The 16,670-nt window shown below is 44.1% G+C and overlaps 2 protein-coding genes across 3 annotated transcripts in view; one reads left to right on the forward strand and one right to left on the reverse strand.

Moving 5' to 3' along the window:
- The window catches only part of LOC149315297 (glycogen phosphorylase, liver form), a 66,393-nt gene extending 63,905 nt beyond the window's left edge, over window positions 1–2,488 (forward strand). The window contains exon 21 of the mRNA XM_089522909.1: window positions 1,074–2,488. Within this exon, the coding sequence (XP_089379035.1) occupies window positions 1,074–1,274 (201 nt within the window). The 3' untranslated portion in view covers window positions 1,275–2,488. The remainder of the gene's footprint in view (window positions 1–1,073) is intronic.
- The window catches only part of LOC149315298 (protein ABHD12B-like), a 48,356-nt gene continuing 34,169 nt past the window's right edge, over window positions 2,484–16,670 (reverse strand). For both annotated transcript variants that reach the window (XM_089522910.1, XM_089522911.1), the window contains exons 6-13: window positions 15,892–15,937; window positions 14,074–14,203; window positions 10,779–10,816; window positions 8,854–8,936; window positions 7,134–7,216; window positions 4,705–4,783; window positions 4,068–4,192; window positions 2,484–2,605 (exon numbers count right to left, since the gene is read on the reverse strand). In XM_089522910.1, the coding sequence (XP_089379036.1) occupies window positions 2,581–2,605; window positions 4,068–4,192; window positions 4,705–4,783; window positions 7,134–7,216; window positions 8,854–8,936; window positions 10,779–10,816; window positions 14,074–14,203; window positions 15,892–15,937 (609 nt within the window). In that variant the 3' untranslated portion in view covers window positions 2,484–2,580. The remainder of the gene's footprint in view (window positions 2,606–4,067; window positions 4,193–4,704; window positions 4,784–7,133; window positions 7,217–8,853; window positions 8,937–10,778; window positions 10,817–14,073; window positions 14,204–15,891; window positions 15,938–16,670) is intronic.

Raw genomic sequence — 16,670 nt, forward strand, 5'->3', positions numbered from 1 at the left:
GCAGGGAGTGCTGTGAAAAGATTACGAGTCCCGCATCAAAAAGGCAGGGTAGTGCATCTGCTGCAGGTTTGAATCTAAAGAAGCTCTCCATGGTTCTGAAAACTCTTTCACCTAAAGAAGTTCAGCGTATTGGATAGCTCCTTCAGAGTAAAGCCTGGAGTGGATTTGCCACTCCCACTGACATGGGAGTAGGGTTGGTGTCAACCCAGTGTGGTAACTCATGCTGTCACCCCCCAGGCAGTTGGCCACCCAACAGCTCCAGCGAGTGGGAGCTACCAACATAGGGAGGGATCATGTTTGCCTCCCTCTGTACATGGAGCAAAGATGGGGGCTTTGACCAGGCCCCCCAGTGATCCTTCTGGCCCTGCAAAAAGGGAGAAGGGGGAACATGGAAGAACAGGATGCCAATGCCCACGCTGTTACAGTAGCACTACCTGGCCTAATATCCCAAAACACCTCCCTTCCCCGCAGACAAAGAGTGGGAAGTGATGGGGTGATGGAAGGAGAAGCAGTAGCAAGCAGGGAGGGGTGCTTGCCATCCATGCTTCCCCTCTTGACCACCTCTGTTGCCCTCCCAGTCCCAGCTAAACTGCCTGGCACACCACTCAGTTGCCCCTTCTACCACCCAAGGCCACTGTGTTCCTGGAGGGGGTGGTTTGCACCAGCCACTTGGCTGGTGACAGGAAATGGAGTCAGTAAAAGCGGTGGCAGCATTGGCAATCACAGACTCCTCTGCTCCTCCAGAAGGAAGAAGTCTATGGCCATCTCTGTCACCATTGCCTCCCTTTTCCACCCTGCCAAACCCAGAAATCTGTCCCATCAGAGGCCGCAGTGGACAGACAGCAGAGGCACCCTGAATGCTAGAAGAAGGCTGGGAGGGATCTTGGGACAGAATGAGTGACTGCCCCACCAGGTGTTCATCCTCCTTGGAGGTGTCACTAAGTGGGGTCCACACACCTGCCACCCCCTACTGACGCCTCTGGACATGGGAGCCTCCAGCCACTACTGTGCATATGGAAATAAGACATTTGGCATGGCTAAGTCAGGTTCTTAGCAGGTTGCTTCCTTCACAGAACACCAAGGAGTGGACCAAAATGGTTATCAGGAACATTGCTTCCTCGGGGAAGTTCTCCAGTGACAGGACCATCAAGGAATATGCTCGGGACATCTGGCATGTCGAACCTTCAGACCTGAAGATCCCCCCACCCAACGTGCCCCGGGATGTGGCAGATGAGATGCTGGCCAATGACACGGCTGAGAAGCTGCACATGTGAATTTGGAAGAACCTTGCAAGTTTAGCCTGCTGTACTGGATGTGATGGGAAACACGTCCCTTTCATTGCCTAGTGCATAGCAGAAGTAGATGTTACCCATTGTTTTTCTTTTGTGTGTGTAAGTGCTGAGGGAGATGGGAGGATTTTTGGCAATATTGTAGAAATGCAGATAAATTGGAGTGTGTGTGCTTTACAGATTTTAAATTTGGTTTCAGTGTCATCCCTTCCCCTCCCCTGGGGTCCTGGGAATTGTAGTTCTTGATGCACTTGGGAGTTCCTCTAACTGGAATTCTCTATGATCCCAGGGAGGGAGAGGTGGGTGTGGAGAAGTCATAAACTCAATATCTCTCAAGACAGACAGGCCCAGAGATAAAATCTGCTTCTAATCAACACTGTAAGAAGTACCAATGGTAAGAATGAGGGTGCATCTACACTGTAGAAATAATATAGCTTGACACCACTTTAATTGCCATAACTCCATCCTTCAGAATCCTAGGATTTGTAGTTTTGGGAAGCACCAATACACTTTGGCAGAGAAGACTGAAGACCTTGCAAAACTACAAATCCTAGGATTCCATAGAATGGAACTGTAGCACTTGAATTGGTGTCAAACTGTGTTATTTCTACAGTGTAGATGCACCCTAAATTTATCCAATCTTATTTTTTTATTTTAAAAAGAAAATGGATGAATATTTAGTAGAGACCACAGCACCTGCTCCTGAGAGATGATAAAACAACAAAAGGAAGCTAAATCTCAGAGTTGCCACGGCTGCTTGTAACTATCTTATAATCAAGGATCTTTTCTCGAGAGGTTAGGGTAGGAACCTGCTCCAAATTTTCTGTAATCTTTCCACATAGCCCGACCAATGTGCTTTAAAAATATACCTTGTGGTATATAACAGGTGCTATGTACTGGATGCCCCTTGCACTACTACATCTCTTCAGCAAATTGCCCCATACATACTGAGCAGCTACCCACCACTGGCCTGCAGATGCAGTAAGTGGAAAGAGAATGATCTGTTCAGCAACTATTTAGGGGATCCACTTGTAGATGTATCTGTACAAAGAATGCAAAAAAAAATTTCCCAGAGGTCCCAGAGCATCTCTTTGTGTTGTTCCTGCACACTGTCTTGTTGCTTCCAATATAGAATTGTACATTCCTGAAAATCTGCATGACAAAATAAAACAAAAAACCACACTTGTTATTACCATTTCTTTTATTATCTGTGACAGGTCTAGGATCTGAAATTGAAGGTCTCCTTGCTGGTGTGGTCTTGGGGTTGGTGGCAGATCTGGCTGCATGGATGTCACTTAAAGCGCTTGAGAAAATTTCTGTTGGGGCAGAAAAAGAATAGCCAGAGACAGATTTTTAATAGGATGCCCAGGTTGTGGGTTCACTTTGAGCAGCCTTTCCCAACCTTTTTTCCTTTGGGATGAAATAATTTTCAGATCTCAGGGAAGCCCCGCATGACAATTACTATAGCAATAGCTTTTCAAAAATGTTTAATTTTGTGAGTTACAATCTCTCTCAGAACCCCTAGCTGAGATTTCATAGAACCCCAATTCTAGGAAATCCTGGTTTAAAAATCCTAACAGCAATGGCTTCCACAATGGTTTGTAGAATGAATGCAAAGTGGAGAGGAGTACACCCCATAGTGTTCTATGTTGGAGTTGTGTTGTACAAATTGCCACATCCTGAATTATGTGTTGATTTTCCTATGTGTTGCAAAGTAAGGTTGTGAAATCAGATGCACAACTGAAGGAACAGTGCCTCTAACTGTAGCATAAGCAAACCAAGGTGCATCAGCCAAGAATGCACTTGCATACCCCTGCTGCTTCTGCAACCCTGAACTGAGGCTGAGGTCCTGGATATGGAAGACACATCTCCATAGCTCTGTCTCCCCATGCCACCCCTCCAAAACTACCTTGTTAAGCAGCACAGACCCTCCCCCCCAAACACAGCTGTTTCCATGTTGTCAGAGACAGTGGCATCACTAGCATTGGCATCACCCGGTGCAGTAATTCATGGTGTCACCTGCCCCAATTGACCTCCTTCTATACCGCACCATGCAGAATCCTTAGTCACGGTTTTTTGTACTAAGGTTACTCATAAATCATAATCCTCGTAAATCGCTCAATGTAATGGCAAGAGTTGTGGCATAAAACAATGAGCCAAATTAAAGTTAGACTTTTAAATTACAATACCATGGGCACAGGCTAAACAGTATTTACATGTATATAGTTTCATGTGGTTAAAAAGGAAATTTGGTAAGATGCAATGTTTCTTTGTTTTTGTTTTTTTGGGGTGTTTTTTTTTATCTAACATTTAATTTTTGTAATTTAAAAAAAATTCAATTTCAATTTAAAAATTAAAAACTAAATTTTAAATTTATATTTTTAATTTTAAAAAAAAGAACCAAAGGCCTCTCCTTTCCCTCCCACTAAGCCTTGCCCCACATATGCCATCTTCAGCATTTGAAAGGGACACGGGTGAGTGCTACAGGGCATTTCTGCCAAAAGGCAGATGTTTGGAGAGCAGTAGTGTCTTCCCCTCCTTGGGGTCACCTGATGCAGCCCACATCCTCCTGGTGATGCTCCTAGTCAGAGAGAAGGAGGAATCAATGTGGAAGCTGCTCCCCAGTGTAGTTTGCTATGCTGTGAGAGGTATCCATAGGAATCTCCAGGCATCCTTGGGTGGCCCTGGGGATGATGTCCTTGAAGTGCATCCAGTTACTGGAAAGGACAACAGTCCTCCCAGTCCAGTTTCACCAAAGTGCTCCGAAAGCATACTTACTTCAGAATAGAAGCGAGTTCGGGGTTAGTTGCTATGTGGTCATGGCCCAAGCCCATGGCTGCCGGGAAGGCAATAAACTGGACACCGTCTTTCTTCTCAGAGGCATTGTAGGCAATATCAAAGACCTGTGAGTGTTGAAAAAAGGGAAGGCGTGAGATGCCGGCACATGGAGACTGGCCTGATTGTATGTTCTCCAATGATCAATCAAATCTGGAATGGTTTGCTTCCATTTTTTTTAATCAAAGTATTTTTATCCTATTCTTTAATCATGAGATCTTAAGGCAGCAAAGAGATTAAACAACAGAGACAATTCCAGGTTAAAGTTAATATAAAATTTAAAGAAGATGAAAATGTATTAAACAATTCAAGCATGTTGAAACACTCCAAAAAGGCTTTAAAATGTTTAAATGCCCCTGCTTGTGGAATGGCAAGCAATACATGCAGAAATTCCCTCTTTGACACAACCATTATTTTCAAGATTGCCACAGAAATATGAGAAGGCATGACAGTGTGCTGGGAAAAACAACTCAAATGTGCCGGAAAAAACAACTCAAACAACAACAAACCCATCCTTCCATTCCCATCCACAGCCATCCCCCCACCCTTTAAAAAGACACAGTAATGATTCTAAAGTTACCTTTCTTCCCAACTGTACTGGTATGACTTTATCATCTTCTGAATGTAAGATCAAGAGAGGACTGGACAACACTTTGACACTACGGATGGAGGAGAAAAAAGGAAGTTGAACCAAAACTTATTCTGTTTTTTTCATAGCTTTAGACCATCAAAACAAACTGAGCTACCACTATCTACTGATTTGACCCCCTCCTTTCCCTAGTAACTCAGTAGGAAGTTACTTTGGGGGTATTTTTCATCTCCAATGCTGCAAAGACTTTCTCCCCCCCCCCCCCCCGTCCGCAACCCTTGTGAGAAGATGAAACCAAGCAAAGGCACATGAAAGTGAGTGTGAGAGCTAGAAGTACTTTTAAAGGAAAAGGTTAAGTCTAACCTGAATAAAAGGATAATGCTTTACATGAAGGGCCACCTTCCCTTCAGGCACACTTAGGAGTTAGAGAACTGACAGCTGACTAAAGAATTCCGGATCCCTCCCCAAATCACAGAACCCAGGATCCCATAGGGCAGAGCCATAACAGTTAATGTGGGGTCAAACCGAATTAACTGTGTAGGGCACACACCCCTTGAGCCCAGATTTTGATGAGCCGCAACTCCCCGCATGCAAAGCCAGCATGGCCAAAGTCAAGCAAGCATTCCAAGGTTTACATCACCTCCAACTTTGCACAGATGAAAACTGGGACAGTTATGGCTGAGCCACATCAGAGGGTAGTGAAAAGAGTGTGTGGCCAGGTAATGAGAGAAGAATGTTATGAACAAGGAAGGATACACAAAACAATGGTGGGAATCCTGTTAGTGACGTAGGTCTTGATACCTGAATGTACATCCGTGGGATTATAATCAGGCAGTTCTACAACATCTGTCTCCAGTAAAGGGCTGGTATTATATTACTACATAGGGGAGCCGGCAAAGTATCTGATGCACAACAGGACCAATGAGCATGACATCAGCTGGGGAGTGCCAATGTGCATCAGGACACTATTGCCACTGTCCTGTTATACGTCTTCCCAATTCACTGACAAAGTTTCCTAGTGCCTCTGCTATGTAGCTAAGAGACTGTACAGACCAGTGATAAATGTCGACACCGGGGCAGAGTGGGGGTGTGTGGGGGTCTCACACCGTATGCCCCAACTCCGCCCCCATGGTGGCGTGACACCACGCACCTCACCACACAGTGCGAGGTGTCATGGCACTCCCTTGGAGCAGCATGTACACGTGCTGCACCAAAGGAGTGCCAAAAAGCGGTGGTGCCAGCAGCTATGGCGTCCTTTTCACGGCACGAAAAGGAGCCACTTTTTGCACCTCCTTTTTGTGCCACAGAAAGACCAGATCACAAATTTTGTTTCATGCACATAATTATTAGAAATACTGTGTAAGAAATTACCTTCAGGCTAGGTGTATAAGGTATATTCATGTTTAGACTTGGGTCCAACCTCCAAGATATCTCATTAGGATAAATGCAATTATTTCAAAATCCAAAAAAAAATTCGAAATATTTCTGGTCCCAAGCATTTGAGATAAGGGAGACTCAACTTGTAGTTCTCAAAAGACTGTGGGGCACTATTAAGTATTTGGGGTAAATTTTTAGTGGGGGGAAGAGGCTCTAGAATCTCGAAGGGGACAAAGTAGTCCGACTGCCTGTGACTGTCGCTGCAAAAATGTTTTTTAAGACTGCTGGGCAGAGAGAACAAACGGGAAAATGTGAATTTCATGGGTGAGTGCACCTCCATCAAGTAACCATCAACAGCTCTCTGAAAAACAAACTCCAATGGTCCCAGCCCAAATACAATCTCAATTAATTGGTTTATGAGCAGTTCTCTTTCTGAAGAGCAGTGTATTTATATGCACTTTCACACACACCCCTCAAAAAAACTGTCCCAATTTGACAAGAGGAGTCCCAATTAATCCTCAGTTGTCCCATTTTTGCCCTTGCCAGAAAGCTTGGGCAAAAGCAAACTGCAGCAGCCTCTCCTAGTTAGCCCCGTCTTCTTCTCCTTCTTCTTCTTCAAGAACCATTGCTATCTTGGTCACTCTCTGATAATGCTTTACATGAAGGGCCACCTTCCCTTCAGGCACACTTAGGAGTTAGAGTTAGGCACACTTAGGAGTTAGACATCTCTGATGTTGCTAGGCCACTTGGGCCACAGTTTCCAACTATGAAAAGTTGGTGGGGGAACCACTTTATTTGTATCTATGCCAAAGTCAAGGACAAGCTCGTTAAACATTTAACCACTGTGCATCGCTTCAAGGGCCTTGGTGCGCTGAGAGACAATAAATAAATGCAGTAGATTATATTATTTTAGATTGCTGACTGATGATAGACAGATGGATGGATAGACAGACAGATCAGTCAATTGCTGGCTGGCTGGCTGGCTGGCTGGCTGGCTGGCTGGCTGGCTGGATGGATGGATGGATGGGCAGGCAAGAACTTACTTTATATCATTTCGAAAGTACATGTCAGCTCGGGCCATTGTGTCCAGGACTAAATATTCAAAACCAGGGAATTTGCGATAGATCTGGTGAGGGGAAAGAAAAAAAATAATCTGTATTACAGAAGATGTAAAGGCTGTAAGAATGGACAGTTTTCCACCAATGGAAATTCCAACAAGCAATTGCAACTGTAAGTAGGTCAACATGGAAAACCAAACACCCTGCACTGTTCCCTGCAATCGAAAGGATTACATGGCTTCAAACATAATAGCTTTGATCTCCCCCTTTCACTGATAGCTACATTTGAATGGGTGCAAAAGGGCCAGCGTTTTTGGATGCTTTTTGGAGATATAACTCCCAGAATCCTTCAGTCAGCTTGCCCACTGACTAGTATGGCTGGAAGATTCTGGAAGTCATTAATCCAAAAAATCAAAATTTCCAAGCTTCAACCTTTTCACACTCTCTGTCTCTCGTGCACTTTCACACACATAGGAGTTTATCAGACAAGGGAAATTGGAAGTATAATCCAATGGCAATCTGAATGCAATCATGGGGTTTAACATTATTGCATGATAACCCACTACATGCAAATTCGGGCAATGGGAAGTCAGTCCGAACGCAATCATGTGGTTTCACGTTATTGCATGATAGACTGCCACACGCAAATTAGGGCAATGGCATGCTATTTTCGGACAATGGGAAGCCAGTTTGAATGCAATGCGCATTCACGTAATTGCGCTAAACTAGCGACTTTAAGTGAATGCATTCTGGCCCCACTTTATTTTCATTCGAATGTAAGAGAAATTCCTCCCGTTTGATAAACTCCAGAGAGAGAGAGAGAGGGAGAGACAGCTCTATTTCACTGGTTGCTACCTTGTGTACTCAATTCCAGGTGCTTCTGAAGTCTCAAGCAAGTGAACCAAGGCACACCATCACGCAAGGCCAAATGCAAGAGGCTGGGGCCCTAGAGAAATTCCAAAATATAATGAAACAGGGGCCTTTCTGCACATGTCTGACCTATCAGAGGTGATAAATTAAATTTTAAAAGTGTGCCATGGTGGTTTGAATGTTGGATTACAACTCTGGAGACTAAGGTTTGATTCCTGGCTTGGCCATGAAACCCACTGGGTGACCTTGGGAAAATCACATGCTCTCAGCCTCAGAGGAAGGCAATGGCAACCCTCTGAACAAATCCTGTCAAGAAAACCCCATGATACGCTCACCTTAAGGTCACCTTAAGTTGGAAACAACTTGAAAGCACATAACAACAACAAAATAAAAGTATGAATGAACCGATAAAACAATAATACAAAATGTTCAAGAACAAGCAGCATAACCATTTGCTTGTGTGAGCAGACATCCTCCTTTTTTAGGTTTTTGTGGGCCAATATCCTCCATTTTGTGGCACCTTGTTCTCCTTTGTAGTTATTTCATCTGGTCACACTGCATGTGAGCCCACTGAAAATCTGCAACTTCAGTGAGGCTAACCACCTGATCCCATTCAGTTTGTATGGAGTCATTCAAGTGATAACAGAAATGAGCAATGCCATTCTTCCTTCAGCCTGGGATGCTAGCCAGTGAGTGGCCTGGAGCGATTGCACCCATTGAGCCATTGATAATCCGGCCCTGTCACTGGGGGACTTTCACAGTAACTCAGCCACGCTGTCACACAGTCTGAACCGGACATTATCTGTGTCACTAAAAGAAGGGAAGAAAGACTTACTTTTGTAAGGGGGATGTTGGCCGCTGCGTCTCTGATGTTAGTATAAGGAGCTTCGAGAACAATTGCATCCACTATGATTCCATCTGTGTGGGGGGAGATGGAAATATATCAATCAATCAATCAATCAATCTTTATGAACAGTCAATAGACCCAGCAAGACATGCTATAACTTAAAACCATATAAAATAGAAAGTTTACATAAAAGGTACAAGTAGTTTATATAACATTAAATTATCAGATTGGGTTACAACAATGGAGATTATTTTTGGTTATATATTTATAAATCTAAAGTAGATATATTGCCATTAGTCAGACCCCCTTTTTATAATTCGTTCCCTCTAATTTTAACAGCTTAGAGACAAAAAATCTACAACAAAAAGTTAATGTTTATGCATTTGTACAACAACAACAACAACAACAAAAGAAGGGGTTAAACAGAGGGTTAAACTTGCAGGGGGAAGACATGGAGATATGGATAAATCCTCAAAGGAAGACTCTTAGGGTTATTTACACATTTCATTTTGCAACGTGATTAATAATAATCTCAAATATTCCCAATTTGTTGTTCACACTATTTTTAAAATTGGAACTGTATCTCTGTGTATCTCTGCAAGTTTGGTTGCTTATATGGGTCAGCACTGCAAATAAAGCTAGAGTCGATGATGAGGGGGTTATTCAGATGGTGAAAATAATCTGGGTTGAATCTTTGTTGTTCAGATGCATTTTGAATGCATCTATTTAAGTTTTGGAGGGGCTGCCAAAAAAAACCCTTAATCTATTTCCTGAGGACTTTTTTTTGTAAAAGATTCACATTGTTGGCAGTCTGAGCAACCGATGAAAATAAACCCGGGAGAAACTGGGATAAAACTCTGCATGCCTTTAATATGTTTCAAATACATTTGCATTGTCGACTCCATATTTATGCAAGTACTGAGACCTGTGAGCAACAGAATTTGCAGAGATGTGCAGAGATTCAGTTCCATGGTGTGAGTAACAAAACACTAAAAACAACAACATCTGAATGATCCCCCAGATGTATTTGAAACACGTTCAAGGCAAAAAGAGTTTTATCTCAGTTTTCCCCAGGTCTTTCCACATCGGTTATTCACACAGCTGACAATGTAGATTTTTCAGGAAAACCCAACAAAAACACACGAGATCAGTAATCCCAGGTTTTGTGGGGGTTTTGGCAACCTACCCAAAAACTTAATTGGATGCATTCCAAATTCATGTGAACAACACAGGTTCAATCCACGTTCTACCGGGATAATTTACATCGACTCAATAACCCTTTATTCTTGCCTTTAGTCTACCCATCCCCATCCCTACCAGCAAGAAAAAGAAAACCAAGCAAGAACCTGCAAAACCAGATACGCAGGTCTAGCAGAGACATCCTACCCAAAGCCTCTAGGTTGAATCCAACTGACTCAGCCTTCAATAACAGCCTTACATTAAAGAGAAGAGAAACTTAAAAGTGGCCCTAAAAGATGCCAACAAAACAAGAGCTGAGTTTTCTTACAAATTTGTTTTGGCTGCAATTTTCACACCTATCTTTCCTGAGAGCTACAACACCATCATCTGTCACCATTGGCTGTGGTTCCTAGGGATGATGGAAGTTGCAGTCTAACAAGAGCCATAGGCTCAAATGTTCCCCAACGAATATTTCAATCTGTCCACATTTTCCCCACTCAAAATGGGCAAGGGGGGGGGGGGGGGAATCTATCCTCCCCATTTTGTTAGTGGTTCTTTTGCAGAGCTTGGGAAAGCCCCAGAATCTTCCAACAACCATGCTGGCTGCAGGATCCTGGGAGTTATCATCCAAAGAAGTAACTCTTCCAAGCACCTTCCCCAAATATACATATTACCTAAAGCCTCCCCCCTTGAAAGGCTGACCCCTTCCTCTTTGCACACATATCCGCAGTTACCTGTTTCTTTCAGCTTCCTTGCTGTATTGGTCGCAATTCTGCAAGAAAATAAGAAATAGGGAGGTATGAGTCTCCCAGCAGCAAATGGTAACGGTCATTATTATCATCATCAACTTTATTTATTTATTTATTTTTATCCCTCCTTTCTCCCAATATATTCAAGGCGGCAAGTCTTTTTGACATGCCTATCAAATGAGAACTCTTGGCCAAAGCAATCTCAACGTCACTATGTCATTTTAGAAGGTGTGTGTGTGTTTATATGGTGGAATGATTTGCCATGCAAACAAAAATCCCTTAACAAACACAACCAGAATAGCAGGTGAAAGGCAAAATTTAAAAACTCTTCCTGAATTGCTAGTATTCTATGTGCAGGATTTTTCCCCTTTCATTCAATCCTGTGGACCCCCATGCAGTTAGAAGTTTACAACCTCTTAGGCTGCATCTGCATTGCAGAAATAATGCAGTTTGAGACTACTTTAACTGCCATGGCTCAGTGCTATGGAATTCTGGGAACCGCAGTTTTGTGAGACATTTAGCCTTCTCCATCAGAGAGCTCTGGGGCCACAACTACAAATCCCAGGATTCCATAGCATTGAGTCAAGGCAGTTAAAATGGTGTCAAACTGTGTTTTTTCTGCAGTGCAGATGCAACCCAAAAGGACTAAGTCCTGGCTTTTGCAACTTATTTGTCACCTAGAGTCAGAAGTCAGAACACCGGAGCAAACAAGAACAACCAAATAAACCCTTGGTTATCTCTCTCTCTGGCTTTACTTCGTAAACAAAGATTCAGGAAGAACTCCTCCCGCACTTTCTACAAGCGCATTGATGACTAAAAAGGCCGATCTGAGATTAACAAGTCTGGTTGCAGAAAGCATAGCGGAAAGTCTCCTTGGGTGATGTTTCTGGGTTGTGGTTCTTTCTGCATTGTCGTTTCTCTTCGAGACTCGTTCGGTGTGAGCTTTCGAAAAAGGCTGCAGCATCGTGGATAGTGCTTCTTCTTCGTGGTCTCTGCGAATCATACAAATGGGTTGTACTGCGCCTGCGCAGTGCCTTCGGAAACTTCTGGAATCACTAGGCAAAGTACACTTTGCAACATGTTGAAACTTTTTGGCGGTAACTCCGCCCATCCCCTATAAAGCCTCCGTTCCCGCTCTTTTCCCCAGTTCCTTTTTTCCGCCGCATTAGCTGCCACTAGGAACTTCGCTCTCTATCTCTGATAAGGAATCATTGGAAAATAAGACCCCGGACTGTTTTGACCTCGCGCTTGTCTTTCCCTCGGCTTGTTTTCCTCGCTCGTTGCCAACCGGACCGTCTGACTTTGCTCTTCGGATCATGCCATCGGTGCCTTTTAAGAAGTGCTCCGTGTGTGGGGGTAAGATTCCCGGCCAGGATCCCCATTCATCCTGTCTTCTGTGTTTAGGGGAGACTCACGTCCCAGCCTCTTGCGCCTTGTGCAAGTCTCTAACCCCTCAAGCGAGGAAAAATTGGGAGACCAGATTGAAGGCTGCGATTTATACCAAAGTCTTCACTTCGGGGGCAATGTCTTCTGTGGGAGCTTCGTCTTCGACCGCGACCCCCCTGCCGACCCTTGCTGAGACCCCAACTCAGCCGCCACCGGTTGATCCGCCGGCCCTCGCCGTGGATGTTCCATCTGAGCCCCAGGGGCCGTCCGAAGAGGTCTCCAAACCCCCTAAGAAGGACAAAAAACATAAGAAGGTCCCCAAGGAGAGCCGGACCGTTGACAAGGACTCGAGCTCCCATAAGGGTTCTGCCTCGAGATCCTCTGTCCCGAAGGCACCCACTTCTACCACTTCGAAGTCGGGTTCCGCTTCGAGACCTTCGTCTACCAAGACCTTGACGTCTCCGGAAGCGACCAAGTCTCCAACTCAAACTGCAGGCTATGCTTCATCTAAGAGGCCCCGTTCTTATTCCTTGGATGACGACCATCAAGTACCAAAACGACACCATTCGTTGGAACGAGACCAGGAGGGCACTCCTCAAGTTCACTCCGAAGTCTGCTCCGACACCGTACGCAGGCGCTCGGACGCCGACCGTAGACCGTCGGATACCGACTCCCGACCATCAGATCCGCGCCTGGCGGCCAAGAGGTCACAGACCTCGACCTCCAAGACACATGACACAGGTACCAGCCGTGCGGATCGTCCCCTCGATCTAGCCTTGGGGTCCCGACCTCTACCCACCTTCCGTCACACTTGTGAGGAGGCCGTCCAACTCCTCTCGGAACCTGCTTCTCCTGCTGGCTCCAGAGATGAACGTCGCTCTCCGACTCCGATGCCTACCCGCACACGTCGGGTTGTTTCACCGTCCCCATCCAGAGACCCTGAGCCTGAGTATTACTATGACTCTGAAACGGGCAGGTACTATAAACTAGTCCCTCAGGATGATGTCGAGTCCTTCCTCGAGCACCGAGATCGGAGGCCCAGACCGAGAGCCTCTTCTAGTCCCGTCCTGTCACCATTTTGAGAGGGTCCGCAGAGAAAAATTTAGATATTTGGGCTTGCTGGAAGGATATTGTCTGTGTGGGGAGGCTGGGTGGAAGTCAGAATCCTTGTCCCTCCACTTTAAATTGTTCCTGGGTTTGGAAGGCTAGATTGGTTTTGAATTCTAACGCAACAAAAATTTTCATAAGAAAGAGAGAGAAAAAGAGAAACACATGCACTTAACAAATCCTGAAAATAATATCCATCTTCAAGAGGTCAACAGAAAAAAGAACAGTCTACATTTCATTAAGGGTGCAGCTACACTGATTCACCATTAGTGACAGATTTGCATTTGTTTTGATTGATTGATTGATTGATTATTGGAGAGGCAGTGTGGCATAGTGGTTTGAGTGTTGGGCAATGACTCTCGAGACCAGGGTTCGATTTCCAGCTCAGCCATGAAACCCACTGGGTGACCCTGGGCAAGTCACATACTCTCAGCCTCAGGGGAAGGCAAAGCAAACCTTCTCTGAAGAAATCTCACCAAGAAACCCCCATGATAAATTTGCCATAAGTCAGAAACAACTTGAAGGCAAACAACAATAATAACAGTATCTACACTGTAGATATAATGCAATTTAACACCACTTTTAATGCTGTAGTGCCATCCTATGGAACCCTGGGATTTATAGTTTTACAAGGTCTTTAGCCTTCTCTACCAAAGTGTGCTGGTGCCTCACAAATCTACAAATCCCAGGATCCTGTAGGATTCAGCCATGGCAGTTAAAGTGGTGTCAAACTACATTATTTTTTTACAGTGTAGATGCCCTCTAAAGCTCCAAAGACCAAACATACCCGGTGCCGAGGGAGTGTCCCCACAGGATTATGGAGCTGCTCCCACTCCTTGCTTTCACCCAGTCATAAATGCACAGGATGTCCTTTGTGAAGCCATTCTCACTTGGCTGACCAGTGGAGTCTGCATAGCCTGAAAGACATAAGATCACAGGTGCATTGGAACATATACCAGCCATTAGGGTTGCCAGAAATCAGACCTGGCCCTGAGTCTCCAAGTAGGAGACAAGGGTGCAAATTCTCCACTTTTGGAGGGCTCAGCCCTGGGGAAATGAAGGACCCCTGTGAATGTGGGGGGGGGGGGAATGCAAATAAAAAACCCACAGTTCTTTTTACCTAAGAGAACATCTCTCTAGGAACCTCCAGGTCCTCCAGTGCAACTCTGTGGGCTACCTGCCAGAGGGTGATCACAGAATGATCTGGAGGACCTACAAATGCCTAAAGAAGTGTTTTCATTAGTAATCTCTAGATCCTCCAGCGCAACTCTGTGGACAACATCTGGCAAAGTTGCACTGAAGGGTTTAAAGATTCCTAGAGAGAACATATGGTAACCAAAACTGGAAATAATCAAATCCACAAAAGTCAAAGCCACACATGTGGAGGGCCAGCTATACTTATTTACTTATTTACTCTCTCTTTCCATCCCAGTTACTGTGGTGCCAGGGCTCACCCTCCACTTTGCTCTCTTTCCATCTTCTGGCTAGACTGAAGCAAGCAGGCTTGAATTAATGTGCCTTATGCCATCTCCCTAAGTAAGCGAGATGGAATAATCTCCTCATTTCATCTTGATCTGGGTACAACACTTTTAGTTATTATTCTTGTATTAAATTTCCAAACAGGAGGATGATGATGATGATGATGATGATGACAACGACGACGACGACGGAAGTAAAAATAATAACAACAATATAAACAACAATTATTATTCTCCTCCTCCCACCTTTCCCACTAAAATGGGGTTCAAGGCAGCTTATAGTTTATTGAAAATAGATGCTTTAAAATTCTACAAAATTATATAAAATTGTACAAACCCTCTCAAAATGGAATAGATGCTTTAAAATTATACAAAAATGTCAATTCTAATATAGGCTGCATCCACACAGATTTAATAGTTTTGTGAGATATTTAGCCTTCTCTTTCAGAGAGCTCTGGTGCCACAACAAACTACAATTTCCAGAATTCCATTGCATTGAGACATGGCAGTTAATAGCAATAGCATTTACATCTCTATACCACTTAATAGTGAACTCAGCACTCTCAAAGTGGTTTACAGTGGAGAGTGGTGGATTCTCCTTCTTTGGAGGTCTTTAAGCAGATGGATGGCCATCTGTTGAGGATACATTGACTGAGAGTTCCCGCATGGCAGGGGGTTGGACTGGATGGCCCTTGGGGTCTCTTCCAACTCTATGATATGATTCTATTCTATTCTATTCTATTCTATTCTAATATGGAGTTTGGGCTTTTTGTGGGTGACCCCCTGAAAAACTCTTAAAAATCTGTAGAGAAATTATTTGTGATTTTTACCAGATTATCTGCAGAAATCCACAGAAATGCACATTGTCGCATATTATGGCTGTCCATCTGTTTTGCATGGATTTGGATAGCTGTGCATTTTCAGCAGAGGGATCATGAACAGATACGCATAAGTAAAGGTAATTAACAGTCAGTGTGAATGTGCTAAAATTTGCAGCAATGCTCATAATATGTGTAGACTAGTCCCCTGACTGGTTCTCTAAGATGTGTCAAACTACAGTTCCCACCATCTCCAGTCAGCTCCAGTAGTTGTTCTATTCTAGAGATTATTTTTCCAATGCCACTTACCCCTGTAGTCTACAGCCAGGACGTGAAAGTCATTGGCACTCATGGCCTGTTGGAGAAGTATAAATACAATAAATAAATGAATGAATGAATAAATAAATAAATAAATAAATAAATATTTCCAGTAGCAACTGTCACAGGTTAAACATTAGGAGCTTTTAAAGTGTGAGATTCATCACGGTCATCAGTGGTTTGAAGTAGTGAGTTGCTAAAGGTGTCGCTTTTTAGGCCATCTAAAAGAGGCAATTTGCCCCCTTTTTTGGTCAGGATAGGGACAGTCTTAGAGAATCTAGAGGGGCTGGAGCATATCCAAAGGAGGTGAGGGGTCTAGAAACCATGTCCTATGAGGAAAGACTTAGGGAGCGGTGGGTGCATAACCTGGTGAAGAGATGACTAAGAGGTGAAATGATAGCCACTCTGTTTAGGTATTTGAAGGGATGTCATATTGAGGATGAAGCAAGCTTGTTTTCTGCTGCTGCAGAGAATAGGACACGGAGCAATGGATGCAACAACAGGAAAAGAGATTCCACCTAAAAATTAGGAGGAACTTCCTGACAGTAAGGGCTGTTCAGCAGTGGAACACACTCGGAGTGTAGTGAAGTCTCCTTCTTTGGAGGTCTTCAAACAGAGGCTGGATGGCCATCTGTCGGGGATGCTTTGATTGTGATTTCCTGCATGGCAGGGGGTTGGACTGGATGGTCCTTGCGATCTCTTCCAACTCTATGATTCTAGGGTTAGGAAAGCAGCCTTGGAGGAATTTATAAGGCCCAGGATCAGACATT

The sequence above is a fragment of the Sceloporus occidentalis genome, unplaced genomic scaffold (genome assembly GCF_023333645.1).
Source record: "Sceloporus occidentalis isolate IW3139 unplaced genomic scaffold, rSceOcc1.0.p SCAF_4, whole genome shotgun sequence".
In the NCBI taxonomy this organism is placed as follows: domain Eukaryota; kingdom Metazoa; phylum Chordata; class Lepidosauria; order Squamata; family Phrynosomatidae; genus Sceloporus; species Sceloporus occidentalis.